This window comes from Trachurus trachurus (genome assembly GCF_905171665.1).
Source record: "Trachurus trachurus genome assembly, chromosome: 1".
In the NCBI taxonomy this organism is placed as follows: Eukaryota; Metazoa; Chordata; class Actinopteri; order Carangiformes; family Carangidae; genus Trachurus; species Trachurus trachurus.
The window spans coordinates 37,735,320-37,756,626 of record NC_139891.1 but is presented as its reverse complement, the minus strand read 5'-3'; the positions used below and the strand labels follow the sequence as shown (position 1 = coordinate 37,756,626).

Sequence of the window (21,307 nt, the reverse complement as noted above, 5' to 3'; positions counted from 1 at the left end):
AATCAATACCAAACTAATCATCTTGGGTGAATATCTGTGTCGTCTTCTTCTTTTTCTTCCTATTTTTGTAGTTTTTGGCAGTTGGAAACCCACTAATAACTTTACAGGAAGCATTGTGTATTTTTCCCGCCTGCCTTTTAAAGCGGGCTTTGGTCACTCAGGCAGAACTAGACGATTGTCGCTCATTCGTCAACGCGAGCCCAGGCCTGAGTAGAAGATCCGCGCGCTACTCGATGGCGGCCGAGCGGGAGGATGGAGCTGAGGAGAAGAAGAAGCACAGCGGCGTAGATTCAGAGACCTTACAACAACTACAACAACCACTACTACTACCCCTGGGTCTACAGTAACCGAAGACCGGAGGAGAGGCACGCAGCGGCATGCAGTAAGTAAATGTTTCCCCACCAGTGAAGCTCCAGAGGCGGATCGATCTCGCTCAGAAAGGCCGTTGCTGCTGCTGCAAAGGGCCGCAGCTAAGCGCTAAGCTAGCCGGCTAGCTCCGGATATACAGGCTAAGCGCTAAGCTAGCCGGCTAGCTCCGGATATACAGGCTCTCTCACTCTCTCACGGCTTCACATCGGATTATTTTGCGGGTCCAGGTGCTTCGGGCTCACAGAAGATCCAGTACCCGGAGTTAGTGCCTCACTCTGGGGTCGTTTATGTGGTGTAACGGTACCCAGCCTCGGTAACAACACGTTAGCTCCGCCGCTAAGCTAGCTAGTTAGCTGCTGCTGCTGCTGCTGCTGCTGCTGCTGGGAGAACAGAAGTAAACAATCACTAAAAACACCTGTTTAACACTGTTTTCACATGTGCAGTCTGTGGTTTCCATACGTGCTGCTGGTGAGAGGGAGAATGACGCTGTTAGGTGGCCATTTCCACAACACTAACAAAAAAAGGAGGACACTTTGCAGCAAAGTGAAGGAAGAATACTTTCTACTATGATAACAACATGTGTGCAAGAGGACAAAATATTCCTGACAAACACGTTATTGTGTGTGTGTTTGTTTATTGGTGTCTGGTTCATAAACTGACAACTAAAAGTCTTGCAAAGTGCCGCAAAGCAGATAATATGGTCTTTAAATGTGCTAATTAAAGGGGAACTGTGCAGGATTTGTAGCTTAACCCTGCTACATCTTGTAACTTAACTCAGTGGTTCTCAAACTTTTCACATCAAGGACCCTTAAACAGACACATTGGATAACATTTTGAAACAAACACCAGAAAAACACTAATTTTTGTCCTGAGACTGAATAACGATATTATTTATAAGTCAATGTATGTTCAAATTACTGCCAGTGGTGTGAATGTTTGGAAAAATGTAAAGTACGGTAATTTCTAGGGAGAAAAACACAAATGTGGTAAAATTTTAACATCAATTGCAGAATTTAACATGGTTTACATGAAAATACATAAATGCAAAAACTACACATTCAGTTCTTAACAAGTTTTAAGAACCTGTTTTATGTGAACAACAAATGTACTTTGTACAAATGTCATCTTTGCTGCTTTTGGTAATAAATGCGTGTTCTTTTGACCATTACTAAATGAATGAAGTCTGTCTTTTCTGCATGTTTAGGTCATGTTAACGTGACAATAAGACTTTGCTAGCACATGGAGGCTTGTTTACGTTTTCAACCAGTGATATATCAGATCATTCATCAATCATTCACTCATTTGACAGCGTTTTTATCTTTTTTTTTTCTTTCTTTCTTTCTCTCTCCCTCTCTCTCTCTCTGCTTTGGTTGTTCCTCAGGCCATGAAGCGGGTTCGCACCGAGCAGATCCAGTACGCCGTGTCCCAGTACCTGAAGAGGAGGCAGTATGTGGACACGGACGGTTCCCTGAAAGGAGCCAAGCTGTTCCAGTCGGCCGAGGAGATGGCCGCCAGCCTCACAGGTCAGTCCGAGGAGGAAAACACACTTTACTACCGAACCTTCGCATTACAGGAACTAAACGTCACTGTACTCTTTACTTTTCTACTGCACTCGGCCATCGACTGATACACTGGATGTTTTTAGTTGTTGTTTTTTCCTGCTTTGTCTCATGAAACTGATCTGGTCCTCCGTCTCTCAGGCCTCGGTCACACTGCCACTCCAAATCTATGGCCCAATCCCATTTCCCCCCTTGGCCCTACCACTTACCCCTACCCCTCCGTTTTGCGCGTTCACGTGTAGGGGTAGGGGTGTCCCAATCCCCGTTAGGACAGAGGGGTAGGGGGAAGTGGTAGGGCTACATACCCCTCCAAACGGAGATTTTTCAGAGGCACACTCCAAACGGAGGGGTATGAAAAGTTTCCCAGAATGCATCTTGCGGCAGCCGGCAGCGGTGGCTGTAAAACGAAAAGCTGTTTTATTTCTCACTGTAGCGCTGTTATTACGTCACTTTATCAAGTTTTAATATTTTTTCTTGCGAGAAAGTAACTGTTTAGGTCCCAAATGTGCGGTTAGTTTATCCAAATGACGGCGGGTTAGAAGTTTGCTTCGACGATTTTTCGGAGAAGTGAAGCTCCAGGAGGAGCGGCTCCTCACAGAGGCAGCAGCCGGTCTGCAGCGCTGCTCCACCGGCCAAATTACGTCCTCGTCCCGGTCCCGCCGGGAGAGAAGGCGGTCGTTAATTAACTTATCCGCGGGTTTTTAGAGGTTTACCACCGGCATGTTAAATTATTTTCAGCATTTAAATGTTGGTCTCATTGATGAAATCTGACAATTGTGGCAGTAGCACTAGTTTATTTGGATGAAAAGTTATGCTTCATGTACCAGTCAGAGGAGCAGGCAGCGCTGCCTCTGGGCTCTGTGTACAGAAATCACCACATTTACATCAGTAAATAAATGTTTTACAATGAACCGATCAGTCTGCAATACGTTTTTTATCTTATTTTATTAAGTTATATGGAACACGCTATTTGATTTCTGGCAAAAGCTCACCGCATCAGCTTACGTAAAAGCCAGTGAGACTACGTGATGACGTATGTGATTGTTGAAGGGGTGTCCCAATTCGGAGGGGTTGACATTCTACCCCTACCCCTTGTAGCTCCGTTTCAAGGGGCGAGGGGCAAGGGGAAGGGGTAGGGGTAGGGGTAAAAAAGAGAAATGGGATTGGGCCTATGTCTCTATCTGTCTTTATTTTTGGACAATCTGATCAGCCAAAAACCACACATGGAGTTGGTTTCAAATGCGATTCTGATCGGTGTTGTACGGATCTTCTTTATCTGTTATTTGCACATTTTAGTGTTTGTTGCTGGACCACATTGATATTTGACTTTTTTTTGTGAGAATTGTGTTTTTTTTTTCTTCTTTTTGCATATTCTTATTCCCCTTTTCTATCATATGGAACCAACATTTCCTGAAGGGATTTCCCCAAGGGATCTATCTATCTATCTATCTATCTATCTATCTATCTATCGTACATGGTCCCGTCAACAGCAGTTTCTGTTAATTATACAGACGATAAGATAATATAAATACATATTATATAATTGATATATTATATAAGATTATTATTGGTTAATTGGGAGACTTATTGAAAAGAGGGATCTGCGTCTCTTACACTTTGTATATAAATAATAATAATATGTTTTATATAATGTTTCATCTTTATCTAATAACCCGCCCCGTGTCCTGGTCTCTCGTCCTCGGAGCAGTGCAGACGGAGTCGGGTTGTGCCAACATCGTCTCTGCTGCTCCCTGTCAGTCCGACCCGCTGCAGTACGAGGCTCAGTTCTCCAGGCTGCGCTCCTTCCTGGCAGGTAAGAGACACACACACACACACACACACACACCTCATTCCTGCAAATTGGCCCATTGCCATAATCCCTATAGTCATAGCAGTAGGTTCGTTACCTTTAATTGTCGGTGCAAGCTGTTTTTAGAACGGCGGAGCAGAGCCGTGAGCTGCTCAGAGCTACGCTACGGAGGCTCATTATGGGATTTCTTGGTTTCCCTCATCAAATACACAATCCAACAACTCCACAACGCTCTGGTGGACAAGTTGTGAGCTGCACATTCACCACGCTATGAGATAATAACACAACGTTACCACACAGAGTTGTTTTAGAGGGAAATACAGAGACTGTTGATGAAAAACTGTCCCTGAAGGCAACGTGCATCAGCGGTTTTGCATGAGTTTCCCTCTAAAACAACTCTGTGTGGTAACGTTGTGTTATTATCTCATAGCGTGGTGAATGTGCAGCTCACAACTTGTCCACCAGAGCGTTGTGGAGTTGTTGGATTGTGTATTTGATGAGTTTGATGAGGGAAACCAAGAAGTCCCATAATGAGCCTCCGTAGCGTAGCTCTGAGCAGCTCACGGCTCTGCTCCGCCGTTCTAAAAATAGCTTGCACCGACAATTAAAGGTAACGAACCTACTGCTATGACTATAGGGATTATGGCAATGGGCCAATTTGCCAAAAAAAAAGTTGAACCATCCCTTTAACAATGTCTTTTATCTAGAAACAGTCATTTATTTAAAGCTCTCCTCCTCCATCAGAGACGGAGATCTCGTGGGCGAAGGAGGTGAGCAGCGTCCTCTACCCGCTCTTCGTCTACCTGCACCTGGACATGGTGCGCTGCGGCCTGAAGGCGGCGGTCGACGGTTTCTACGGCCGTTTCCACGGCGCCTTCCTCCAGGACGGCGAGCAGCGGGCCACGGTGGAGCAGCTGCGCCACGTGCTCACGGCCCAGGACGTGGCCGCCAACGCCAAGCTGAGCGCCTTCCTGGAGCACAAGTACGTGGTCCACCTGACGGAGCCGGCCTACAGCTACCTGCTGCGCTACCTGCAGAGCGACGACAACGGCGCCATCTGCAGGGCCCTCGCCACGCACCTGCAGGTAGGGACGGGATCAGTGTTGGGAGTTACACATTACAAAAACGCATTTACTTTCTCTCAGATATTCTCCCACCTTTCTTCTTTACCGTAGATCAAAAATATGTTTGTTTGCTCCTTTGTATTAATTCATTGGATCAAGTCATTCTGCGTTTGCGGTCATGCAGCTCTCTGCTCTCCTTCTCTCTCTCCATGAGGGACATAATTACAGCGCCTAAAACTCATTTCAATCCTGGAGTTTGCATGTGCAGTTATTTAGGCAGTTACTCTTAGTAGATTATCCGAAAAACGTAGTTTTAGTAGCTGCAGAGGCCTACACATTATGCTACATCACCCTCCACTGAATTTTTTTGGAGGATTTTTACCACTTAAAAAAAAAAAAAAAAAAAACATTTACCCCTTTTCCTTTTTTTTGGGGAGAATTTTTTCCACTTTTTTACTAGAACTTTTCTTAAATCTTTTTTTTTTTTTTTTTTACTTTTTTTCTTTTTATAGAATTTTTAATTTTTGCCACTTTTTTCTAGAAATGTTTAAATGTTCTTGGAGAAATTGTTCCACTTTGTTCCAGAAATTTCTCTACAATATTTCCAAAAATTCACGCCCCTCGGCCCAAATTTGAACATTGAACATTTGTACGTTGGCACTTCAGGGGTCTTTGATGTAATAAAGTTTAAGAACCGCTGTCTTACATGAATCAATATTCCCCCCCCCACCTCTAACCTGCAGGTGGAGGTCTCGGCCTGCAGGCGTACGGACTACCAGCTGTACGGGTCGGCAGGCGGAGCGACCGCCGCACCGAACTCCACCTCCTCCTCCTCCTGGGCGGGCGTGGACGGCTGCGAGGGCGGCGAGGGCGTGGCGGTGCCGGCGGGGCTGCCGCAGAGCGAGGCGGCGCTCGAGGCGCTGCAGGACTGCATCAAGAAGGTGCGAGAGGGGCCGCCGTCGCTCACCACCGTGTGCTTCTACGCCTTCCACCACACGGAGCAGCTGCTGAACACGGCCGAGGTGTCGGCCGACAGCCGGCTGCTGGCCGCCGGCTTCGACTGCTCCACCGTGAAGCTGTGGAGCCTCCGGGCGAGAAAGCTGAAGGCCAGGCCGCATCCGGCCGACGTGTCGCGCATCCGCCTCGCCTGTGACGTCCTGGAGGAGGAGGTGAGGAGAGAAGACACACGGATTCACTCTTATTGATTTATTAAAGCTCCTTCAGAATAAAGGTAGATGTTTGTGTTAAAGCAGAACTATGCAGGTCGGCCGGAAATAGCTCGCTCCTTCGTTGGTTTCTCTTTTTTTCCCTCTCCGGGGCTCCCCCACAGTTCTGGGAGGCACATGTCACTGTCGTAAAAAAAAAAAAAACTCGCCACCACCCCCTTCACGTGCTTGTGTTTACTGCTGAAGGTAGAGAGCGGTGTTTGCTAAGCCCTGCTAACACGGAGCTAACGCTAACAACACGGAGCTAACGCTAACAACACGAAGCTAACGCTAACAACACGAAGCTAACGCTAACACGGCCACACACAGACACAAAGACACAGACACACACACACATGAATAAAGGTTCCAAAACGCGAAGGTGTGTGTGTGTCATGATGTATTACATTATCTTATAAAAGATCCATGGTGTGTGTGTCTGTGTTAGCATTAGCTCCGTGTTAGCATTAGCTCCGTGTTAGCCACAAGCCGAACTTCTAAACATTTCATGTTTCCATGAAATCCGACTTTCCGAACTCAAACCAATCACGATTCATGACATGCATGACGTCATCTGCGTTCTTATCTCGTACTGCCGTAAGGCAGTTTCTCGCGATAGTTCTATCCATTGACGAGATTTGTGACACCGAGACGGAGGACTGATCTTAGTGCGGTTTTCAGCCAGTGGGGGGGGGGGGGGGGGGGGGGGCGCATTGGCCTAGACCCCATTCACCTCATAATAGGTCACTCAATCATCACAGTGTCTCTGAGCCACAATAATTACAGCCGAAATCCTGCATAGTTCTGCTTTAAAGCTCATTCAAAATAAAGGTAGACGTTTGTGTTAAAGGGATAGTTCACCCATAATTGAAATTTCCCTAATTATCTCCTCCCCCTCATGTGGACTAAGGGCTGGGAGAAGTTTCAGAGTCCTCCGTGGCTTCTCTGAGTTACAGGGGGTCTCGGCGTAGCAGTGCATGTCCATAATATAACGGTTGCAAATGGATACCAACTGTCTTCATAACAAAAAGACACACCAAAAAACATCCAAATACCTCCATGCTGCTGGTATGTAATGTCCCTCTTGTATTGAAGCCCCGACATGAGAAATTGTTCTGGAAAAAATTTAATAAGTCTATATTTCAAGCTTGTTTTGTAGCGGAAGCTTCTCGAAGCTCCTATTCCCGGTTCCGTCCTCTTCCCGGACGAACCGGGAAGAGGACGGAACCTGGTTTGCTTCAATACAAGACGGACATTACATACGAGCAGCATGGAGGTATTTGGATGTTTTTTGGTGTGTCTTTTTGTTACAAAGACAGTTGGTATCCATTTGCAACCGTTATATGGACATGCACTGCTACGCCGAGACCCCCTGTAACTCAGAGAAGCCACGGAGGACTCTGAAACTTCTCCCAGCCCTTAGTCCACATGAGGGGGAGGAGATATGAGTGAGAAATTTCAATTTTAGGTGAACTATCCCTTTAAGAAATCTTGTTATTTAAGAAAAAAAAGAAAAGATTTTCTTCCCATTATTGAAGCGTATTTATTCAGGAGAGACGATGACGTCCTGTCTTGTCTGGTCTTGTCGTCAGGTGGACGAGGAGGACGGCTCGGGCTCGGGCAGCGAGACGAAGACGCTGCGCGGCCACAGCGGCCCGGTGTTCCGCACGGCGTTCCTGACGGACGGCTCGGGCCTCCTCTCCTGCTCCGAGGACACGACGGTGCGCTACTGGGACCTGGGCGGCTGCAGCAACACGGCGCTGTACCGCGGCCACGCCTACCCGGTGTGGGACGTGGACGTGTCGCCGTGCGGCCTCTACTTCGCCAGCGGCTCGCAGGACCGCACCGCGCGGCTCTGGACCTTCTCGCGCGCCTACGCCCTGCGGCTCTACGCCGGCCACCTCGCCGACGTCGACTGCCTCAAGTTCCACCCCAACTCCAACTACCTGGCCACGGGCTCCGCGGACAAGACGGTGCGGCTGTGGAGCACGCAGCAGGGCGGCGCGGTGCGGCTGTTCACCGGCCACCGCGGCGCCGTGCTGTCGCTCGCCTTCTCGCCCAACGGGAAGTACCTGGCGTCGGCCGGCGAGGACCAGCGCGTGAAGCTGTGGGACCTGGCGTCGGGCGCGCTGTTCAAGGACCTGCGCGGGCACACGGACGGCGTCACCAGCCTGTCGTTCAGCCCCGACAGCAGCCTGGTGGCGTCCGCCTCCATGGACAACTCGGTGCGCGTGTGGGACATCCGCAACTCGCCGCATCCGCATCCGCAGCCCGGTGTTGTTGCCGGCGGCGACGGCTCGTCCTCGTCCGGCGAGCTGGTCGGACTCTACACGGGAAACACCAGCAACGTCCTCAACGTCCAGTTCATGGCCTGCAACCTGCTGCTGGTGACGGGCAGCGCTCAGGAGAAGACCGAGCCGTAGGACAGCTGGACAGCTGTGGATTTATGTTATAAAGGGATAGTTCAACATTTATTTTGGCAAATTATTGGCCCCATTGCCATAGTAATCCCTATAGTCATACATAGCAGTAGGTTCGTTACCTTTAAATGTCGGTGCAAGGTGTTTTTAGAACTCAGAGCTACACTAGAGGAGGAGGCTAGTGGGATTTCTTGGTTTCCCTCATCAAACTCATCAAATACACAATCCAACAACTCCACAACGCTCTGGTGGACAAGTTGTGACCTGCACATTCACCACGCTATGAGATAATAACACAACGTTACCACACAGAGTTGTTTTAGAGGTAAATTCATGTAAAACCACTGATTCAGGGACAGTTTTTCATCAACAGTCTCTGCATTTCCCTCTAAAACAACTCTGTGTGGTAACGTTGTGTTATTATCTCATAGCGTGGTGAATGTGCAGCTCACAACTTGTCCACCAGAGCGTTGTGGAGTTGTTGGATTGTGTATTTGATGAGTTTGATGAGGGAAACCAAGAAATCCCATAATGAGCCTCCGTAGCGTAGCTCTGAGCAGCTCACGGCTCTGCTCCGCCGTTCTAAAAACAGCTTGCACCGACAATTAAAGGCAACGAACCTACTGCTATGACTATAGGGATTATGGCAATGGGCCAATTTGCCAAAATGTTGAACTATCCCTTTAATGTTGTTTTTGGGGCTGAGAGTCGAGCATGTCGCTGTTCAAGGACCTGCGCGGGCACACGGACGGCGTCACCAGCCTGTCGTTCAGCCCCGACAGCAGCCTGGTGGCGTCCGCCTCCATGGACAACTCGGTGCGCGTGTGGGACATCCGCAACTCGCCGCATCCGCAGCCCGGTGTTGCCGGCGGCGACGGCTCGTCCTCGTCCGGCGAGCTGGTCGGACTTTACACGGGAAACACCAGCAACGTCCTCAACGTCCAGTTCATGGCCTGCAACCTGCTGCTGGTGACGGGCAGCGCTCAGGAGAAGACCGAGCCCTAGGACAGCTGTGGATTTATGTTATAAAGGGATAGTTCAACATTTATTTTGGCAAATTATTGGCCCCATTGCCATAATCCCTATAGTCATAGCAGTAAGTTTGTTACCTTTAATTGTCGGTGCAAGCTGTTTTTAGAACGGGATTTCTTTGGTTTCCCTCATCAAACTCATCAAATACACAATCCAACAACTCCACAACGCTCTGGTGGACAAGTTGTGACCTGCACATTCACCACACTATGAGATAATAACACAACGTTACCACACAGAGTTGTTTTAGAGGGAAATTCATGCAAAACCGCTGATGCACGTTGCCTTCAGGGACAGTTTTTCATCAACAGTCTCTGTATTTCCCTCTAAAACAACTCTGTGTGGTAACGTTGTGTTATTATCTCATAGCGTGGTGAATGTGCAGGTCACAACTTGTCCACCAGAGCGTTGTGGAGTTGTTGGATTGTGTATTTGATGAGTTTGATGAGGGAAACCAAGAAATCCCATAATGAGCCTCCGTAGCGTAGCTCTGAGCAGCTCACGGCTCTGCTCCGCCGTTCTAAAAACAGCTTGCACCGACAATTAAAGGTAACGAACCTACTGCTATGACTATAGGGATTATGGCAATGGGCCAATTTGCAGAAAATGTTGAACTATCCCTTTAATGTTGTTTTTGGGACTGAAAGTGGAACATGTCGGACGTTTTTCTCCTCTTTAGTTCTGGTCGTACACGAAGCAGCAAAGTTCAGAGTTCAAAGTTTTTGTTTGGTCTTTTATTTTGTAATCTTTGAGTTTGACTCTTTGATTTTCCTCTGTAGAGAAACGATGATGTGAAACGACGGTGTGACGTTGTGGCTCGAACTCTGTTCACTCTGCTGTCGAGCACACGGTCGATAATCAATAAATAAATAAATGAATTTAAAAAGGCTTAAGACGCGTTGACTGTTGGAAAACACTGAGGAAAACATTTACAGGAACAAGAACAAACTGTCAAATTTAAAGGAATAGTTCACCAAAAAAAGCTCTTCAGTTTCAATTAACACACTGCTTTTGCCTGTTCATATTGTTTATATACTGTATATTAAAGGAATAGTTCACCAGAAAATGAATTTCAGTCATTATTGACTCATGCTGATGAATACTCTGGAGTAGTGTTTGTGCATCTGGAGACCCGGGAGGCCGGTTCCTATAGTCCAACGAAATCCTTATATTAGTGCTAATAGCGTCTTGACACAAAAATGTCCACAAAACTACACAAAAACCATTTAATATTCCTCCACACTGCTCGTCCACTGCAATCCAAGTGTCCTGAAGGGAGATAGTCCAGAGTTTACTGGAAACGACCTCATTTAGGACATTTTTACAACTCAAGTACTGTATTGAATTTGCTTGGTGCGTGCTCTCGCGTTCACGCGGACCTCAATGACGTCATTTCGAGTCCTATTGACTCTCATATAAAGTTTAGGTTGGACTATGAAACCGGCCTCTCTGGTCTCCAGATGCACTTCCGGAGTATTCATCAGCATGAGGGTGTGTCACTAATGACTGAATTTCATTTTTTGGTGAACTATTCCTTTATTATATAAACAATATGAACATGCAAAAGCGGAAAAACATACACAACCTGTGTGTTAATTCAAACTGAAGAGCTCGGTGCTGTCTGAAGGTCGATGTTGGTGTTGAAGCTTTATTTTAACACATTGAGGTAAAGACGGGTTTTGAAACAAGAAACAATGAAATTAAAGAAAATATTTAGACTAAATCAAAAAATAATCTTGAAATTTCAAAATAAAGGACCACCACACCAAGACCAAACCAATGCGAGACCATTTCCAAGACCATCACTGTGTCCAGTCCCAGTCCTCATAATAATCATGTGTCTTGATATTTACATTATTCCTCCTCAGCTACAAAGAAAAGATGATTTAATCTAAAATCTAAACCATATTTAATGTAAATAAGTTGTTCAGATGGTTAAACACAAGCAGATACTTTAGTACGACTATTTTAATTATCTTAAAGTTATTGAATTACATCACAGAAACCAAAGTGAGACAGTGACAGCGACATTTGTGGTTAAAAAACAAAGATGTGACTGCAGCTGTGGTCTCGACTGGTCTGGAGAAATAATCCACAGTCAGAGACCAAGACCTTGAAACAAAGTCTCCAGTACTTGAACACTAGTAAACTGTGATGTGACTAAATAGTTGATCTATGTTGTGTATAGAACAAAATCAGGGTTTCTGTGTGGTCTTAAAAAGTCTAAAATGTAAATATCAAAATTTTAGGCCTTAAAAAGTCTTAAATTCATTAAAGTATTGTGTTCAAGTCTTAAATAGGGTTCATTTTCTTACCACAAAAGCTCAATAAAACGCTCCAGTGACACTTCATTGTGTTTTATTGAATGTATTTACAACTACAAACGAGACCAACGCAACTTACAACAACTTACTGTATATGTTGCAGCCAATTTACTTTGCAAGTCATTTTGTACGTAAAAAAAAAAAAAAAAAGTCTTAAATTTGAGTTGATGAAACCTGCAAAAACCCTGAAAATATATATAAAAGTATCATTAAAGCTCCTTAGAGTATAAAGGTTAGATAGTTGTTTAGCTCAGATCAGTGTGTGTGTGTGTGTGTGTGTGTGTGTGTGTGTGTGTGTGTGTGTGTGTGTGTAGGTATGTGAGGAATGTGGTCGTGTGTTTGTGGGTTTGACACGAGTCTGACGAGTCTTTTTTTATTTCTCCGCTGCCGAATCACAACAGAAAGAAGAAACCATCATGGAGCCGCAGGTTATGCACAACACAACACAACACAACACAACAAGAGCAACACAACACAACACAACATGGACCCTGTGGAGAGAGAGGAAGAATAAACGCTGATGAAATGAAATGACACAATAGATGATTAAACAGCAGCTGTATCCAGAGCATCCAGACTCAGTCGCTCTGGGTTTAAGAAGAGAAGTCAACTCACCAACAATGCAACATGAATTGGAAGCATTAGGAAACATTTATTTTTGATTCTTTCTTTTCCAATGTTTATATTTTGTAGATTATTGTGAAAATACGGTTGAACTTCGACTCCCATTTGTCCATTTAACTGTTTAATAACTGAGACACTTCTACGTTCTAGATAAAGGGCTCCATTCAGCGATCGGTTATTCCGCAAAATTTGGTCATCTAAAATTTAGTTTGCGGCACCGACCGACACTTCAGATTCTGTCCTACACTTTTGTTAAAAGTGTGAGTAAGATGCTTGATAACTAACTTTTTCTTTTTATTAAAGGGATAGTTCAACATTTTGTCAAATCGGCCCATCGCCATAATCCCTATAGTCATAGCAGTAGGTTCGTTACCTTTAATTGTCGGTGCAAGCTATTTTTAGAACGGCGGAGCAGAGCCGTGAGCTGCTCAGAGCTACGCTACGGAGGCTCATTATGGGATTTCTTGGTTTCCCTCATCAAACGGAGTTGTTTTAGAGGTTTTAGAGGCCCTCGACGGGAACGTGCATCAGTGGTTTTGCATGAATTTCCCTCTAAAACAACTCTGTGTGGTAACGTTGTGTTATTATCTCATAGCGTGGTGAATGTGCAGCTCACAACTTGTCCACCAGAGCGTTGTGGAGTTGTTGGATTGTGTATTTGATGAGTTTGATGATGAGGGAAACCAAGAAATCCCATAATGAGCCTCCTCCTGTAGCGTAGCTCTGAGCAGCTCACGGCTCTGCTCCGCCGTTCTAAAAATAGCTTGCACTGACAATTAAAGGTAACGAACCTACTGCTATGACTATAGGGGTTATGGGCAATTGGCCAATTTGCCAAAATGTTGAACTATCCCTTTAAAGGAAGATTATTCCAGTCTGAAGGCGCTTTGAACATAAATGCTCTTCATAAATGGATGCGAAACCTCCAGTAGCTGCAGGAATGTGTGTGTGTGTGTGTGTGTGTGTGTGTGTGTGTGTGTGTGTGTGTGTGTGTGTGTGTGTGTGTGTGTGTGTGTGTGTGTGTGTGTGTGTGTGTGTGTGTGTGTGTGTGTGTGTGTAGTTTCTGTTCACTGTCTGTGCTGTTTGTCCTGTTGTTTTTTTTCCCAAATCATCAATGTTAATGAGTGAGTGAGTGAGTGTTTCCTGCAGCCAAACCCAGAGAGAGGGAGGGAGGAGGAGGAGGAGGAGGAGGGGGAGGAGGAGGAGGAGGAGGAGGAGCAGGGCGAGGTTCACCTGCACAGGAGGACAAACCAGTTCCAGCCTGGAGGGTGTGTCACCTTCCAGTCCGACCGACCTGACGGCTCAAACACCTGCATCACACACACTCACACCTCAAACACACTCACACCTCACACCTTACACACTCTCTCCATCACACCACCACCGCCTCACAGCTGCAGGAGAAGGAGAAGGAGAAAGAGAAGGAGAAGATGCCGACGCTGCCGCCGAGCCGGGCCCTGGACACTCAGGCCGATGGGAAGTCTTTCCAGCAGCTGAGGGACGAGTGTCTGCGGGACGGCGTCCTGTTCGAGGACCCGGACTTCCCCGCCACCGACTCCTCGCTCTACTACAGCCAGAGCGTCCCGGTCCACATCGAGTGGAAGAGGCCCAAGGTAGGAGGAGGAGGAGGAGGGTGAAGTCTGTCTGTCTGGTAGTTCACCTCAGCAGGTTTTATTATTTTCTATTTTTTAACAATATATATATATTTTTTATAACTTTTATTTATCAATTGTCAGACATGAAATGCATAGGTACATACAAATAGTATTATTTCATTTTCTTTCTTTTTTTTTACATTCAAGAACATAAATGAACATAAATGAACAATCCCCCACCCCGTCCACCCTGGTAGTTTTAAAGTTAAGTATGTCATATTTAGGTGGGGTGACCCACACACTCTCTCAAAAAAAAAAAAAAAAAAAGTAAATTAATTCAAGGAGAAGGAAATAAAAAAAATTTAAAAAATTGAAATAATAACTAAATAAATAAAAGAATAAATAAGAGTATTTAATTGAAAAGAAATACCGATATAATAAAAAGATATAAGAAACAACAAGGAAAGAAGGAAGGTATGATATTTTCTAACAATATTTTTTATTGATTTTTAAAGGGACAACGAGGAGTTTTGTAAAAGCGAAGTGTTTCCACACTACATTTATGAGCCTCCGCACCGTGAAATTCTTTGACCGGCGCAAGACAGACTCATGTTTTCATTCATCAAGAATTAAAGTCAGAGGTTGGAAGACGATCACATACCGTCGTAGTTCCCACCATAAACGGAGATTCAGCTGCGTTATTCTCATGACTCGCCACGAAACTGAAATAACAAAATAACCATAGAGACAAAACCATATATTTATCTAAAATGGACCATTAACAAGTGGTAACGTAGATTCATCCACATTAATATGAGACTTTTTTATAACCAAATAGAAACTCCTCATTGTCCCTTTAACTTTTACAAGAAAAGGGTGGATACATAATATAATATGGTCCACAGGAATGAAAAACAAAACAAGTAGACAAACAAAACTAATAATAATAAAAAGATGATCTATATAATTAGGGTTACATTAAAAATATATATATACAGTATGAGCATTCAAGAAAATCCCTTTTCCTTACCTGGTACCTTTTCATTGATCCATTTGTAACAGAATATTCTTTCTTGTTGCATAAGTAAGAATACAGTTCAGCCTCTTATTATGTTTGGATGTTATTATAACCTTTATTCATTCTCGAGAGAGATGTTAAACGACAATTTGGGAGGCCCAGTATGAGAGAAACCAAATATCTTCTCCATTTCAGATAGTAGGCCTACATTAGACCAAAAACAGTGAGTTAGGTTAGGGTACCGATTTCAGTCTACCTCAGCAGGTTTTATAAGACTGATTCTCTGTAGACAGATTTATCACCTTTAATTAATATCAGTCAAATGAAATGAAAGAAAAGAGAGTTATTAAAAGTGGTTTAGAGGTTTTCTTCTGATGGTCTGCAGCTGTGAAACCAGTTCTGCAGGACACAGAGTCAATAGAGACAGTTTCCTGAGTGCAGACTTTGTCCTCACACACACACACACCTGCACTGCTCTGAAACCAAGATAAACGACTGAACCCAGAGCTCCAGTCTGTTTCACCCACTCGGAGAAGTTTTATATGTTTCCTGTCTCTTTTTTTTTTTCCAAGTATATATATTTTTTTGCTTTTTTGCCTTTATTTGATAGCACATAGTAGAGATAGAGGCTTTAACCGCTGCGCCGCACACCGCCCCGTTTTCTATCTCTGAACGAGCTCCATGTTGATTGATTTTTCCATCTTCATCCCCTCAGACTGCGACCATTCACTCACTCATTCACTCACTCATTCACTCACTCAGCTGTCGTCATGTTACGTTGCAGTCGGCCTACTACACATTTCTGTGTTGGGTGTTGCTGCGCTCGGTGAATACCTGTTGTTGTCTCGGAGTTCCAGTGACTGGGATTCACGGCTTGATTAATATGACTGGAATGTGAACACACCTAACGTCACCTCCCTCTCCTCCCTCCCTCTATAACAAACCTGTTCTTTCTCTTTCTCTCTGCAGGAGATCTGTGAAAACCCAAAGTTCATCGTCGGTGACGCCAACAGGACCGACATCTGTCAGGGACAGCTGGGTCAGTACAGTACAACACCTACAAAACATTAAAGGGATAGTTCAACATTTTGGCAAATTGTCCCATCACCATAATCCCTATAGTCATAGCAGTAGGTTCGTTACCTTTAATTGTCGGTGCAAGCTGTTTTTAGAACGGCGGAGCAGAGCCGTGAGCTGCTCAGAGCTACGCTACGGAGGCTCATTATGGGATTTCTTGGTTTCCCCTCATCAAACTCATCAAATACACAATCCAACAACTCCACAACGCTCTGGTGGACAAGTTGTGAGCTGCACATTCACCACGCTATGAGATAATAACACAACGTTACCACACAGAGTTGTTTTAGAGGGAAATTCATGCAAAACCGCTGATGCGTGTTGCCTTCAGGGACAGTTTTTCATCAAGCAGTCTCCGTATTTCCCTCTAAAACAACTCTGCTAGCTCAAAATAACAAAAAAATAGTAAGTCTTTTCAGACCTTGAATAATAATAATGCAAAGAAAACATGTTCATATTCATTCCTTAACAACACAACATGAATATTTTAACTTAGGAAGATTTATAAATCAGTTTTGGTGGGATAATGTCAAACAGATGTGATGACCTCATTAGTGTGATCTCTTCATTTCTTTCCACAGCTGTGTGTTTACGTCATATTTCAATCAATTTCAATCAATCAATTTTTATTTAAAAAGCGCATTTCATGCACAAGGCAAACTCAATGTGCTTTAAAATAGTTAAAACAATTATACATTTCAGTTTTTTTCTTAATTCATTTGCAAAAAATTTGGGATGGTGGAGGGGAAAAAATAATTTTATTGATTTTAACAAAAAGCTGCAACATGAGAAATGGTGAAAAATTGAAGGGGATCTGAATACTTTTCTGTGTATTTGTGAAATACATGTACATATAAAACAAAAACATAAATGTCATATACATAATAATCATAAATGAAACTTAACTTTCGTCATTCATCATGTTAAATATGAAGGAATGAAATATGTTAATCAGGATAAATGACATTTAAAAAGAAAAAAAAACAGACTCTATAATAATAAATAATTAAAATAACCTGAAAGAAAAACTAGAAATAGGCACATAAGTGGTATTAATATATATAAAACATGTATATAATTGTTTGTATGTATACATAATAAATAAATATGTGTCATATAGATTTGACCATTAAGAATCTCCCATGTATGTAGTTTCAACACATGCTTTTATTGCACATACACATATGTTAACATTATATAAATGTAAATATAGAAGACGGATGTGTATGTTTCAAAATTAATAAGAAAAACATGTAGAAGTAAATAGATTTATATGGTTTTGGTTCATTTGCATACTGTATATTAATCAATCATATAATGTTGCAACATGTAAAATACATTATGCAGGTGTTTTCCGTACATGTACATGTACAGATCATATGATATAAACTGATATCCTCGTCTGTGATCAAAGTGATAATAATATATAATGCGTTTCCTTATTACCCATCATGCACCTGGCTGTGACCACAGGCGACTGCTGGCTCCTGGCCGCCATCGCATCCCTGACCCTCAAGAAAGAAACTCTGGCCCGAGTCGTTCCCCACGACCAGGACTTCGGCCGCAGATACGCCGGCATCTTCCACTTCCAGGTACAGTCAGTCATTCACTGTCTGAGGTTTTGAATCTCTGAACTTTATTAAAGCAGAAGTGAGTGATATATTTGTGTTAATATAAGTCTTAAATAGTTATATCTTCCGACAGCAATCACTTACATAGAGTGTTTGGACTGAAACACGGGTCTCTCAGTCCCTCTGCTCTGCTCTGAGCCCAGGAGAAAACATTTATCGTATCCTACAGTTTTTATCCAATGAGGAGAGAGAACGGCATGCAGGGCTGTGTGTGCAGCCAAGGGACGCCGTGAATGTGGTGACGTAGCGACGAGGACTGTTATGGTGCGTTCAAGGAAACTCGTATTTTTCCGACCGTGAAGTGGTACCAGTTTGATCTGGTACGAGTTCACAGGTCAGAAGTTACGAGTGGCCGTTATAGTGACTTTCACCGGTAAAACAGGTCGGAAAAACACGAGTGGGTTGCCTGGAACACTACAAAGTCGTAAGTTGTGACTCGAAGCTGTAATTTACGATTTCAAAAGCCTGCCTGGAACGCAGCATTAGCGAAAACGACCGGATCACTCACTTCTGCTTTAAATATGTACAATCTATCTTAGTCTTTCCCAGCATCCAGCTCATCCACTGATAGTGATATCAGCCTCCATGACGTCACAAAAGATTACTGAGAAATATTTGGACAGTTTGTTTTCATTTTTTAGGAAAAAACACCTTTTAAAGAAAAAATTATAGATCAATTAAACAATAAGGTCTTTTGGTTGATTTTCAAGCACTGCAAAAACTCAAAATCTTACCAAGAATATTTGTCTTATTTCTAGTCAAAACAAATCTCATTATAACTAAAATAAGTATATTTATACATATAGTTATACATAAAAAAGTAGTAGTAGTAGTAGTAGACACTTTTTTTACATCTTTCAAGCCTATTTTCACATGAAATAAGTAGAGAAATCTGACAGTGGAGCAAGTTTTAACTTGCTTTCACTGGCAGATTTTTCTACTTATTTCAAGTGAAAATAGGCTTGAAAGAAGTAAAAAGTGTCTAAAAACAAGTTAATTTTTAGGTGATGAGTCTTATTTTAAGTGGAAAGAGATTAGTTTTGACTAGAAATGAGACATTTTGACAAGAAATAAGACATTCTTGGGAAGATTGTGAGTTTTTGCAGTGAGAGGACTATTTCTAGGGGGTGTGTGTGTCTGGTCTCAGCCTATCACACATTCCTGTTGACAAATGAGCCAAAGTAGCGTTTCTAACTCTTCCACCTTGTCCCTCAGTTCTGGCAGCACAACAAATGGCTGGACGTGGTGGTGGACGACCGGCTGCCGGCGGTGAGGAACCAGCTCATCATGCTGCACTCGGCCTCCAACAACGAGTTCTGGAGCGCCCTGCTGGAGAAGGCCTACGCCAAGTAAACACACACACACACACACACCCGCACTGATGCTGCAGCATAAAGCTAACAGCCTTAAGCATTCACTGTTAATTAATGGTAGGAAGGGGGAGGAGTTAACGACAGTATAGCGACCCTACGGTGGCCAAGAAGGCTCAACTCACCTAGAGCACTGGAAAAGAGAGTAACGACAGCATTGGTCCAATGGCAGCGCCTCCTGGTGGAGGAATATGGGTATTGCAAAAGCGCCCAAGAACTGACATCTCTGCATTGTTGGTGAATGAGCAGTGTGGTGTTTTCAATAATTTAAGGACATTTATAGATCACTCACGTTAATAGCATCATTGAGGATCCTTTACAGATAAACATTAACACATAGGCGGGTAAAAAAAACAAAAACAGTTGTCTACATTAATGTTTCAATCTACGTTTTGTAATAAACAAGTTATAAGTATAATTTGATATGACCAAGACACCTAAAAACAAAAACACGGCCGTTTTCATCAATTTACAAGCCAGTGGGCAACACACACATACATTGGAGTGAATGAGTTTTCTGGGCGCTTTTGCAATACCCACATCCTGCCACTAGGGGCGCAAAACCCTTAAACCTTTAAACCCTTAAACCCTTAAACCCTTACCACGGAAGTCAATGGAGGTGTCGTTACTCTCTTTTCCAGTGCTCTAGGAAACACACTCACCAAACAAACTCAGTTTATTGTGAAACTTCACTAACAGGAAGCTGTGTGCACGACTTCTGAAGTCAACAAGGAGAACAGCTAAAGGCCCCAGATCGGTCCCTCACTTTATTGTAGGGCTGCAGCTATCGATTCTTTTTGTAATCGATTAATCTAGCACTTTATTGATCGATTAATCGATTAATCAGATTTTTTTGTTTGTTTGTTTTTAAACAACCAAAACGATGTAGCTTTGAATAATCAAGCATTTGGCTTTTTTATTGGCTCCAATAAGCCCATTTATTGCAAGTGCCAACAGTTAACTTACTGTAAATTTAAACATACAACATTACAAATAAGGATTGCACATTTGTTCCTTCTGAAAATTACCTTAGACCAAAGAATATAAAATATCAAACCAAACAGGTTAACAATATAAAATTTATATAAAAAAAAAAAAATGTAAATAATACAATTACAAGTCAAGACTTGGCATAAAAAACAAATGATGTTTTCTATTATTAAAATTCTGATTAGAAATTGGGTCAGGTCGGACCACGGGCTTCTTTATTTATTTATTTATTTTGCCGTGGTCCAGCTGAGAACTAATGCTGGTGAGTGCAGCTGCATCAGGTCCAGGCTTCAACACCTGCGGATCGGACCGGGTCGGGACTTTGATCTTAGAAACTGCTCAAACGGGCTTTAAGAGGTGTATTCACAGGAACTTGCTTTTATTTGCTCAAACCTGCAGCCTCACTTTATCATGTCCCCAGAATCTGTTGTATTTTGCAGATTATGTGAGAACACAAACACTCGGTTTCTTCTTGTTTCTTGTCTTTTGTTAACTCCTTGATGTGGTTTCAGGCTTCACGGCAGCTACGAGTCTCTGAAGGGCGGCAGCACCATGGAGGCCATGGAGGACTTCACCGGCGGCGTGGGGGAGGTGTATGAAACCAAGAACGCTCCTAACAACCTGTTCTCCATCATGAAGAAGGCTCTGGACAGAGGCTCCATGATGGGATGCTCTATTGACGTAAACACCTCTAATAAGTGTCTCGTTTTACCGCGGAGGAAATGAAATGTTTCCTCAGCTGTTTCTGTTTCAACCTGACTGGATGTTTTGGTTTTTCTCCAGATCACCAGCTCTGCAGAGTCTGAGGCCAAGACGTCCACCGGCCTGGTGAAGGGACACGCCTACTCCATCACCGGCCTGGAGGAGGTACGAGATTGAACTTAAAGGACAGTTCCAGGCAAATTCAACCTGGGGCTCTAGTTTCCTAATATTTTAGGTCTAACAGAATGAATTTTCTTTTTAAAGGTCCCGGTAACACTTTATTTTAAGGGGTCCTTGTTCCTGTGTATCTACCTAATTAATTACAGTGTAATTACCTATGTAACCGTATGTAATAACATGTACTTACATTGTAAATACATAGTGTATTTTGGTGTACTTACAGGTCCTTGTTACACTTGTAATAAGAAATGCTTGTGCAAAGAGAGAGGCCACTTTGGCATTTCTTATTACAAGTGTAACAAGGACCTGTAAGTACACCAAAATACACTATGTATTT

At 43.5% G+C, this 21,307-nt stretch overlaps 3 protein-coding genes across 3 annotated transcripts in view; all 3 read left to right on the top strand.

Annotated features, from left to right (window-relative positions):
• The first annotated feature begins 228 nt into the window (after positions 1–228).
• Positions 229–8,575, top strand: taf5l (TAF5-like RNA polymerase II, p300/CBP-associated factor (PCAF)-associated factor). The gene is made up of 6 exons (XM_083970340.1): positions 229–382; positions 1,751–1,892; positions 3,637–3,741; positions 4,483–4,823; positions 5,546–5,971; positions 7,600–8,575. The coding sequence occupies exons 2-6, from the start codon at positions 1,754–1,756 to the stop codon at positions 8,428–8,430; spliced, it is 1,842 nt and encodes a 613-aa protein (XP_083826466.1). The 5' UTR covers positions 229–382; positions 1,751–1,753; the 3' UTR covers positions 8,431–8,575.
• A 338-nt stretch (positions 8,576–8,913) lies between these two features.
• Positions 8,914–21,307, top strand: part of LOC310985743 (uncharacterized protein) — a 204,856-nt gene continuing 192,462 nt past the window's right edge. Inside the window, exon 1 of the mRNA XM_083971378.1 lies at positions 8,914–9,449. Coding sequence (XP_083827504.1) covers positions 9,142–9,432 — 291 coding nt within the window. The 5' untranslated portion in view covers positions 8,914–9,141 and the 3' untranslated portion in view covers positions 9,433–9,449. The remainder of the gene's footprint in view (positions 9,450–21,307) is intronic.
• Positions 12,200–21,307, top strand: part of capn9 (calpain 9) — a gene marked incomplete at its 5' end in the record, with an annotated part of 29,022 nt that continues 19,914 nt past the window's right edge. Inside the window, 7 exons of the mRNA XM_083980869.1 lie at positions 12,200–12,211; positions 13,802–14,020; positions 15,990–16,059; positions 17,571–17,689; positions 18,944–19,077; positions 20,601–20,769; positions 20,872–20,955. Coding sequence (XP_083836995.1) covers positions 12,200–12,211; positions 13,802–14,020; positions 15,990–16,059; positions 17,571–17,689; positions 18,944–19,077; positions 20,601–20,769; positions 20,872–20,955 — 807 coding nt within the window. The remainder of the gene's footprint in view (positions 12,212–13,801; positions 14,021–15,989; positions 16,060–17,570; positions 17,690–18,943; positions 19,078–20,600; positions 20,770–20,871; positions 20,956–21,307) is intronic.

Bases quoted from the DNA above. Each gene is read 5' to 3' on its own strand.
- taf5l (XM_083970340.1), top strand. From the start codon at position 1,754: ATGAAGCGGGTTCGCACCGAGCAGATCCAGTACGCCGTGTCCCAGTAC. The intron at 1,893-3,636 runs GTCAGTCCGAGG...TCCTCGGAGCAG, and splicing joins GATGGCCGCCAGCCTCACAG to TGCAGACGGAGTCGGGTTGT. The intron at 3,742-4,482 runs GTAAGAGACACA...CTCCTCCATCAG, and splicing joins GCTGCGCTCCTTCCTGGCAG to AGACGGAGATCTCGTGGGCG.